The sequence below is a fragment of the Cinclus cinclus genome, chromosome 33, assembly GCF_963662255.1.
Source record: "Cinclus cinclus chromosome 33, bCinCin1.1, whole genome shotgun sequence".
NCBI classification, from domain to species: domain Eukaryota; kingdom Metazoa; phylum Chordata; class Aves; order Passeriformes; family Cinclidae; genus Cinclus; species Cinclus cinclus.
Window position 1 is genome coordinate 3,067,263 of NC_085078.1, and position 10,238 is coordinate 3,077,500.

A 10,238-nucleotide genomic window follows, 5' to 3' on the forward strand; every position below is an offset into this window, starting at 1 on the left:
CCATTCCATCCCCCCACTGACCATTCCATCCCTCTCTCCATCCCCCCACTGACCATTCCATCCCCCACTGACCATTCCATCCCCCCCACTGACCATTCCATCCCTCTCTCCATCCCCCCACTGACCATTCCATCCCCCCCCTCTCCCCCTCTCCATCCCCTCTCCCTCCCTTGACCCCTCACTGACTCCCCTCTCCCCCCATCCCCCAGCCCCCTGGGCGTGTCCCCCTCTCCCCTCTCCCCTCCCCCAGCCCCGCCCCTCTCCCCTCTCCATCTCCAATTTCGGTTCGAACCCCCCTCCTCCCCTCCCTCCCCTCCCTCCCCTCCCTCCCTCGTGCGTCAGCGTCAGCGGTGACGCGGCCGCCGCGTCCCCCCGCGTGTCCCCGTCCCCCCCCCGGTGTCCCCCCCGGTTGTGGGGCGGTGCGGGGCCGGTGACGCGGCGCTGACGCGGGCCCGGGGCCGCATAAAGCGGCGGGCCCGGGCGGCGGCGCGGGCGGAGGATGCTCCGCTCCACCAAAGGCGCCTCCAAGGCGCGGCGGGACCAGATCAACGCCCAGATCCGCGCCCTGCGCGACCTCCTCCCGCTGCCCGACGGCGACCGGCCGCGCCTCTCCTACCTGCACGTCATGGCCCTGGCCTGCATCTACACCCGCAAAGGAGCCTGCCTGCGGCCAGGTGCGAGCGGCGCCGGACCCGCGCCGGGAGCCGGGATGGAGCGGGGAACGGGACCGGGAGCGGGATGAGACCGGCAACGGGAGCGGGGATCCAGCGGGGAACGGGGATGGGAGGGCACCGGACCGGGGATGGGAGCGGGAAACGGGAATAGGAACGGGGAACGGGACCGGGAGCGGGGAACTGGAGCGGGATGGGACCGGGAATGGCAGCGGTGACCAGGGAACGGCAGCGGGATGGGGCCGGGATCGGGGATGGGAGCGGGGATAGCACCGAGATGAGGCTGGGACAGGACTGGGAGCGGGGATGGGAGCGGGGACCAGGGAACGGCAGCGGGATGGGGCCGGGATCGGGGATGGAGCTGGGAATGGCACCGGGATGGGAGCGGGACCAGGACCGGGGATGGAGCCGGATGAGGGCTGGGACAGGACCGGGAGCCGGGATGGAGCCGGAATGACCAGGAATGACACGGGGCTGGCAGCAGCCACCGGCGTCAGGCGGGGACGGGAGCGGGGACCGCGCTGGGAGCGGGACCGGGACAGGGACGGCAACCGCGAGCGGGGAGCGCGGCCGGTGCAGCACCGCGGAGAGCGGCGGGAGGTTCCCGTTCAGCACCGCGGAGAGCGGCGGGGACCGGGGCCGGGATCGGAGACGGGGACCGGGATCGGGGATTGGTGACGGGGACTGCGGCTGGAACAGAGGAACCGGGACAGGGGGCAGGGACTGGGGCCGGGACGGGCTCCGGGGGCCACCCGGGGAATCCTGGGCACCCCTGGCTCCGGGGGTGACGCCTTGGCCGCAGTGGGACTGAGGGCACTGACCGCTGTCCCCACGTGTGTCCCCACGCCAGGCCCGAGCCGGGGGGCGCCCCTGGAGCTGCTGGGGGGGCCCGAACTCGCCGACCTGGTGGCGTCACTGCCCGGGTTCCTGCTGGCCGTGACCCGCGAGGGGAAGCTGGTCGGGGTCACCGACAACGTGGCGCAGCACCTGGGCCACTCCATGGTGAGCACCTGGGGGTCCCGGGGGGCAGCTGGGGGTCCCGGAGGGGGGGGTACCGGGGTCTCACCCCGACCTCCCTCCGTGCCCTCCCCAGGTGGATCTGGTGGCACAAGGGGACAGCATCTACGACCTGCTGGACCCCGCCGATCACCCCCTGGTGCGGCACCAGCTGAGCCTGCCCGGGCCCCCCCAGGCAGGTGGGTGGGGGTCCGGGGGCTTCGGGGTGTCTGGGGGGTTTTGGGGGGGGGTCTGGGGGTCGGGGGAATAGAGGGATAGAAGGACAAAGGGACGGACAGAGGGACGGAGCGATGGACAGCAGACAGAGGGATGGCCAGCAGCACAGAGTGACCACCACCCCCCTGTCCCCCCAGAGCGCCTCTTCCGCTGCCGTTTCACCACCTCCCGCGCCTCTCGCCGCCCGAGCGCCGGCCGCAAGCTGGTGCTGCTGCGGGGGCGCTTCCAGGAGCCCCCCGGCCCCCCCGGCGCCGCCCCCGCGCTTTTCGTGGCCTTCTGTGCCCCCCTGGACCCCCCGCCCTGGCCCTGCCCCGACTGCCTCCTGCTGCCGGCCTTCCAGAGCCGCCACGCCCGCGACCTCGCCCTGCTGGATATCTCCGACAGGTGAGAGGGGCGGGGCCAGCGTGGCCGGGGGCGTCCAGGTGTCAAGGGGGGTCGAGGAGTTTGGGGATGTCCAGGTGTCCTGGGGGATCCAGGGTTTTCGGGGATCCGGACATTTGGGGTGTCCAGGGGTTTGGGGATATCCAGTTGTCCAGGAGTTTGGGAAGATCCTGGGGGTCCAGGTGTCCTGAGGTATCCAGGTGTTTGGGGAGGTCCAGATTTCCAGTGGGACCCCAGGTGTCCGGAGTGACTCTATCTGGGTGGATGAGTGACCCCGAGGTGTTGTCCGGCAGTGTCCAGGTGCACCTGGGCTACGGCCGGGCGGAGCTGCTGGGCCGCTCCTGGTACCGCCTCCTGCACCCCGAGGACCTCGGCCACGTCGCCCGCCAGCACCTGCGCCTCGGTCAGTGTCCCCAGGGTCCCCTGGGTGTCCCTGCCACCTCCCCCCCGCCTGGCCCTGCCATTCCTGGGGTCCCCTCCGGGTGGCCCCCATCAACTTCAGTGTCCCCTTGCCGTCACTTTGTCCCCTCGATGTCCTTGGCGTCCCCACACATCCCCTGAGATCCTGCATGGCCCCGGGGATCCCCCATCCTCCTTGGTGTCCCCATGCCCCCAAACCCCTCAATGACCTCAACCCACCCTATGTCCCCCTGTCCCCAACCCCCAGCTGACCCTGCCCCTGTCCCCCACCTGTGTCCATCCCCTCTGACCGTCCCTCTGTCCCCACAGCGGGCGCGGGGCCGGAGGCGAGGGGGGAGTTGGTGACGCGGCTGCAGCGCAAGGACGGCCTGGGCTGGACCTGGGTCTACGCCCGCCTGCGGCCCGAGGGGCCGGCCCTGCTCGCCCACAACTTCGTCATCAGGTCAGTGGTCACTGCTCAGCGCCCAGGGGGCCGCGGCCACCCTCGGGGACACCCTGGTGGCTGCAGACCCCGCTGACCGCCGTGTCCCCCCGCAGTGAGGCCGAGGCCTGGTGCCTGCGGCAGCAGCTGGCGGCCGAAGCCCCCCCGGGCCTCCCGGAGCCATTCGGGCCCGGCCTCGACTTCCCCGTCGGAGCTGGAGGCGACCTCGGCCTCGACCTCGGTGTGGGGCCCGTCCTGGGCGACGACGGCGGAGCCAGCACTGGCCTCGGCCTCGCAGTCAGCGCCGGTGCGGCCTCGGAGCCGATGTTGGACACGGCCTGGGAGGAAACGCCACGGCCACCGTGGATCCTGGACTCGGGGCCAGCATCGGACACGGCCTGGGAGGAAACGCCACGGCCACCGTGGATCCTGGACTCGGGGCCAGCATCGGACACGGCCTGGGAGCCAACACCGCGGCCACCGTGGATCCTGGGCTCGGGGCCGCCATCGGACACGGCCTGAGAGGAAACACCGCGGCCACCGTGGATCCTGGACTCAGGGCCAGCATCGGACACGGCCTGGGAGCCGCTCTGGGCAGCGGCGTGGAGCCCGGCCTGGGGGCCGGCATCGGACACGGCCTCGGACACAGCGCTGCGGCCACCGTGGAGCCCGGCCTTGGGACCGGTATTGGACACGGCCTGGGAGTCAACGCCACGGCCACCGTGGATCCTGGACTCGGGGCCAGCATCGGGCACGGCCTGGGAGCCAACACAGCGGCCACCGTGGATCCTGGACTTGGGGACGCCGTTGCTCCCAGCGTTGGCCACGCTCTCGGAGACGCCGTTGGCCACGGCCTTGGCTCGGACACCAGCGTCAGCCTCGGTGTGGGAAGTGGCATCAGAGTCGACGTCGGCCTGGGCATGGCGGCCGGAGCCGGCGTGGGCCCTGCCCTCGGGGCCGACCTCAGGGAGGACCTGGGAGCGGGCAGCGTGGCCGAAGTGACCGCCGGCATCGGGCCGGGCGTGGCCCTCAGCATCGGTGCCAACATCGGGCCCAGCCTGCCCGGCGGCGCCATCAGGGCCAGCATCGGGCTGGGCATCGGCACCGCCGCGCTGCCCCCAGTCATCGGAGCGACCGTCGGGGCCGGGGTCGGCGCCGGCCTCGGCCTGGGCGCCGACGTAGGAACCGGACCCGGGGCCGGACTCGGCCTGGGAGCCGCCCTCGGGCCACCGTTGGCTCGGCCGTGGGAGCCAACGCGGGCTCCGGCCTCGGCCACAACGTTGGACTCACCGTCGGGGGCTCCGGCGTCGGCCTGGCAGTGGGAGCCGCGCTGGGGCCCGAGATGGACGTTGGCCTGGCGGCCGGCGCCGCTCTCGCACCGGACGCTGCCGGACTGGGCCTGGGCTCCGGCCCCGGCGTGGACGTCGGAGTCGGCCTGGCCGGAGCGTCCGGCAGCTCGGGGCTGGGGTCGGCGCTGGGCTTCGCCGTGGGCGCCGCGCTCGGGGCCGGCGGCCTGGGGCCGGACGTCGGCGCCGACCCCTCGCTCGCCGACCCCGCCCTCGGCCTCGGCCCCCCCCTGGGACCCCCCCTCGGCCTCGTGCGCCTGGCGCCGGGGCTGGGGGTCCCCGAGACCCCCGGGGGGGGCGCCGAGACCTGGACCCCCCCCTACACCCCCCGCCAGGCGCCCCCCTTCGCCTTCGGGCCCCCCGAGCCCCCCGAGGCCGCCCCCGAGAAGCTCCCGCCGAGCCCCGAGAGCCCGGGGGCGGTCCCGGGGGGGACCCCCGGATCTCTGCTCACCCCTGAGACGTCTCCGCCGCCCCCCGTGACCCCCGCCGGGCCCGCCCTGCGCCGGCTCCTGCAGGGTCTCGCCGCCATCGCCACCCGGGGGGGCCCCCGCCGCCCCTCGGGGGGCACCCCCGGCCCCCGGCCGGTCCCCCCGCCCCGGTCGCCCCGCGACCCCTTCGCTGAGTTGTATCAACTCCCCCAGAGCCGCCTCCAGGACGCCTTCCGCAAAGGTGGGGGGCTGGGGGGGCACACGGGGGTGACAGGGGCAGGGGGGCGCATGGGGAGGGGTCCCCACCAGCCGGGTCCCCTCTCAAGGGGTGCTTGGGGGTCCCCAGGGAGGTTTGGATGGGTGGGGGCGGTGGTCCCGGAGCCCCCCTGGGTCTCAGTTTTGGGGACAAGGGATAGTCCTGGAGGTCCCCGGGGCCCTTTTTGGGAGGGGGTGACACAATCCCGGCCCTCGCAGTCCCCTGTGGGATTTGGGACAGGGAGACCCCTGGAATTCTGGGGTATTTTCGGGAGGTTTTTGGGCTATTTGCGGGGATTTTTGGGCGGTTTTGGGGGCGGTTTTTCGGGTATTTTTGGGCGGGTTTTGGGGGCGGTTTTTAGGGTATTTGGGGGCAGTTTTTAGGGAGGTTTTTAGGGCGGGTTTGGGGTATTTGGTTTTTTTTTTTTTTGGGGGGGGGGGGGTTTATGGGCGGTTTTGGGGTATTTTGTGGGTGTCCCTGACGTGTCCCCTCTGTCCCCCGCAGCCGGAAGCCAGCGCGCCCCGTCGTTCTGAACTAAGTCTGTGACGCGACTTGCCCCCAGTATGGCATATTGTCATTGTCACCCCGGCCCGGGCCAGCGTCCCCCCGGCCCCGGCCGCGCCCCCCCCCCCGCCGCCCCCCCCGGGGCCGCTCGTGCTAATTTAACTCGTAACGAGTCTCTAAGGTAATTGGGGGGGGGCTGGTGGCCCCCCCCTCCCCCAGCCCGGACGCCTGGGGACTGTCCCTCGTGTCCCCTTCCCCCCCCCCCTCTGTCCCTGCCCCCTCCCCGGCGCCAGGACCCGTCGCCAAAATTTTTTTGGGTCGCTGGGGTGGGGGGCTTGGACCCACCTGTAGGAGCCTGTGGCCCCCCCACCCCACCCCCCCCCAGCCCGGAGTGTCCTTGTCCCTTGTCACCCACCTTGTCCCTCTCACCTCCCCCCACCTTGGCCTCTGCGTTTTTGGCAGAGTGTCCCCCCCCCCCCCCCCCCCCCCAAATTGTGTCCCCTCCTCCTCCCCGTGGGTGTCACCTTTAACGTCCCCAACGCGGGGGACCGAGGCACGATGTGGCTTGATGTCCCCAATGATGTCCCCAGTGATGTCCCCAGTGATGTCCCCAGTGATGTCCCCGATGTTCCCAATGATGTCCCTGAGCCCTGGGGCTGAGGCACAATGTGGCTCGGTGTCCCCAACGTCCCCAACACCCTCCAAGGGACATCCTGGCCTGATGTCCCCAGTGTCCCCAACCCCCCCGATGTCCCCAGCGCCCCCGAGACCGTCGCAGCGCGATGTCCCCAACGCCTCCGAGGGACACGGGCACTTTGTCACCGCTGTCACCCCCGGCACCGGGATGGACCGAGCTGTCCCAGACCGATGTTCCCGATGTCCCCAAGGGACGTGGGACCCGCTCGTCACCCCGGATCAGAGACTGAGACACCCGATGTCCCCAGTGTCCCCAACCCCACGGACTGAGATTGTCGTGACCCAACGTCCCCAAGTGTCGCCGATATCCCCAAAGAACGGGGGACACCGCCACCGTCCCGGCTCCAGGGAGCGAGCCCCGCCGTGCCCCCAACGTCCCGCGGAACAGGCGGGGGGTGCCCCCACAGCCCCCGAGCCCCCAACGGTGTCCCCCATGTCCCCATTGTCCCCTGACACCCCCCGGCAATAAAAGTGTCCCCCATGGTCCCGGTGCCTGCGGCAGCTCCTTCCCAGGGACTGGGGGAATTTGGGGGGAATTTGGGGAAGGGGACAGAGGCTGGGAGGGACCCAGGATTTTTTTTTTTGGGGGGGGGGGGGTGGGGAGCCAGGAATTGGGAAGGGCTGAGGAATTTGGGGAGAAACGCAGAAGTTTGGGGGAGCAGCAGGATTATTGGGGAGGATCCCAGGAATGAGCCGGGGTTCGGGGCTTTGGGGGTTTGGGGGTCCCGGGGGGTTCCCGGGGGTCTCGCCCGAGCCGAGCGGAGCCGCCAGGCCCCGCCCCCAGCCCCTAAACCACGCCCATAGTGAGGAAACAACGCCCTCAATGATCAGACCCCGCCCATAACGAGCAGACCCCGCCCATTCACTCTGTGATAGCTAATTTACATACCCCCGCCCCCTACGCCCCGCGCACGCGCAGCTCCTCCCGGCGCCGACGCAGCGCGGTGAGTTCTGGACTGGTCCCAGTAACCCCAAACTGGGACCAGTGACCCCAAACTGGTCCCGACCCTCCCGGAACTGAATCCAGCCTCTCCTCCCCACCCCCCGTACTGGTCCCAGCATGGCGGACTGGTCCCAGCTCCGCTCCGGCCCCAGTGACCCCCAGAATCCTCCCAGTGACCCCCAGTATCCCCCAGCACCCTCCCATTACACCCCTCTGACCCCTCCCCGTCACCCCCAGTAGCTCCCAGTACCTTCCCAGTCCCTCCAATCCCCTCTACCAGTGCCCCCAGTCCCCCTCCCAGTGCCCCCCTGACCCTTCCCAGTCCCCCCAGTCTCTCCCAGTCTCCCCAGTCCCCCTCCATGGGCCGGGGCTGGTTTTTGGGGGGCTGCGCGTGGCTGCTGGGGGGTCTCGCTCTGCTCCAGACCCTTTACCTGCGGGCGCTGCCCCCCCCGCGCCCCCCGCCCGCCGCCCCCCCCCGGCCCCGCCGCCCCCCCCGGGGAGTTCTGGACGCTTCGGGGACGTTCCGGGTGTACTGGGATGTACTGGGAGCCCCCCCGGGCTGGGCCCGCGCCCCCCGGCCCGAGCTGGTCCTGGCCACCCACGGCAGCCCCGGGCGAGCGGCGGCGGCGCTGGGGGGGCCCTGGGGGGGGCCGCTGTCCGTGGCCGTTTTTGGGGTGCCCCGGGAGGGGCTGGAGGAGCTGATGGCGATTTTGGGGGGGCCCTGCCGGGGTTTGCGGGGCCGCCTGAGGCTGCACGTGGTGCTGGGGGCGGCGGAACCCCCCCCAAAAATGCCGGACTCGCTGCGAGCACCTCAGAATTCCGGGGGGTGCCGGGGGGCTCTGGAGGGGCTGGCGGCCGCCGACCCCCCCAGTTACAGTTTGGGGGTCCCGTACCCCGGGAATCTGCTCAGGAACGTGGCCTGGGAGGGGGCGGCCCGGGGGGGGCTCAGGGTGGGACCCCCACCCAGATTTGGGGAGCGTTTTGTGCTCATGGTGGACGCGGACGTGGTGCCGAGCTCGGGGCTGCGCGAGGGGTTCCTGGAGCTGCTGCGGGACGGGGGGCTGCACCCCAAAAACTGGGGGGGACGGGGGGAGCTGAACCCTAAAGACTGGGGAGGACATGGGGAGATGGAAGATCCCAAAGCTCCGGGGGCTCAGAGGGATTTGGGGAACCCCAAAACTTTGAATATTCAGGGGAGTTTGGGGTTTCGAGGGGATTTGGGGGACCCAAAAAGCGTGGGGTCTCCTGGTGGCCTGAGGGTCACCAATGCCTTGGAGGTCCCTGGGGTCCCCAAGGTCCTGGAGATCCCCAAAAATTTGGGGGGCTCCAATGGTTTGAGTGACCCTGGAGTCCCCGACGCTGGGGGGGTCCCCAAGGGTCTCCAGGACCTGAGTGACCCCAATGGTGTGAGTGACCCCAATGGTGTGAGTGACCCCAATGGTGTGAGTGACCCCCGCTCCCCCGAGCCCCCCTGGGCCCGGCTGCTCTTTGTCCTGCCGGCCTTCGAGGTGCGCTCGGGGCTGCGTCTGCCGGGCACCAAGGCGGAGCTGCTGCGCTTTTGGGGCGCGGGGGACGCGCGGCCGTTCTACGGGACGCTGTGTCCCCGCTGCCAGGCCCCCACGGATTTCGGGCGCTGGCGGGCGCTGCCCCCGCCCCCCCGGCTGCGCGTGGCCTATGAGGTGCCATGGAGGGACCCCTGGGAGCCATTTTTTGTGGCCCCCGCTCGCGGCGTCCCCCCCTTCGACGAGAGGTTCCTCCAGTACGGATTCAACCGCATCAGCCAGGTCAGGGGGGTGGGGGGCTCTGGGGGTGGCCTTGGGGGTCGTGGGGTGGTTTCGGGGTGGTCGTGGGGGGTGGGGATGCTGGTAGGGAGTTTTGGGGTGTGTGGGGGTAGTCAGGTGGGTTCTGGGGGGTTCCTGGGTGTTCTGGAGGTGCTTTGGGGGTCCGTGGGCTCCGGAGGGGTCTCAGTGTGACCCTTTTCCCCGCCCCCCCTCCCCAGGCCTGCGAGCTGCACATGGCCGGGTTCCGCTTCGCGGTGCTGGACGGGGCCTTCGTCACCCACCGGGGCTTCAAGGAGCCCGGGGGGTTCCACGGGGGCCGCGAGGCCGAGCTGGGCTTCAACCGCCGCCTCTTCCGCCGCTTCCGCGAGGAGCTGAGGCTGCGCTACCCGGGATCGGCCCGGCGCTGCTGAGCGCCTGAGACACCTGGAGACACCTGGGGACACCTGGGAACCTTCCAATGGACGCTTGAAGGACCTGGCGTGAACACCTGGGGACACCTGATGCAGCAGGGGAGCCCGCCTGGGACGGCTGGGGACACCTGGGACACCTTGAGGACCCTCCAATGGACATTTGGGGACACCTGGGACACCTTGAGGACCCTCCATGGACACCTGGATGCCCCCTGAACATGGAGGTGACCGTCCCTCAGTAAAGATGGCCGCCTACCCATGATGCCTATGTGTGGGTGATGGCATGGGGGTCGGGCGGGGCAGGGGGAGCAGCTGCCTCCAGTGCAGACCAGTAATGCCCAGTACACACCAGTAACGTCCAGGGCATGAAGCAGAGACCCCCCCCCGGTTGTTTATCGTAGCAAACTACAGCTCCCAGCATGCACCGGGCACACACATGGCTAAGTCCCCTCCCCCTCATTTAAAAAAACCCCACAACTCCCAGAGTGCATCAGGCCGCCGAGGCACATCCGGTTTTGCCTTCAATTTAGAACTACAGTTCCCATAATTCATTGCGACACGTAACCGGAAGTCTTGGTTGATTCCAGAACTACAATTCCCATCATGCACCGTTGAAAAAAAAAAAACAAACCCCATGACCGACTTCCGGTCCAGTTTCGGTGGTTCCGGTGTCGGCGCTCCGTAAAAGTGTGGGGGAGGGGCAGCAGCGCCCCCTGGCGAGGGGGAGGACCAAAGTGCGTGGGGGGGG

At 70.2% G+C, this 10,238-nt stretch overlaps 1 protein-coding gene across 1 annotated transcript; it reads left to right on the forward strand.

The window, feature by feature from the left end:
- The first annotated feature begins 7,293 nt into the window (after window positions 1-7,293).
- On the forward strand, window positions 7,294-10,195 carry B4GAT1 (beta-1,4-glucuronyltransferase 1). Its single transcript, XM_062512032.1, has 3 exons — window positions 7,294-8,231; window positions 8,277-9,083; window positions 9,299-10,195. Exons 1-3 carry the CDS (start codon window positions 7,659-7,661, stop codon window positions 9,488-9,490), a joined length of 1,572 nt encoding a protein of 523 aa, XP_062368016.1. The 5' UTR covers window positions 7,294-7,658; the 3' UTR covers window positions 9,491-10,195.
- Window positions 10,196-10,238: the final 43 nt, after the last annotated feature.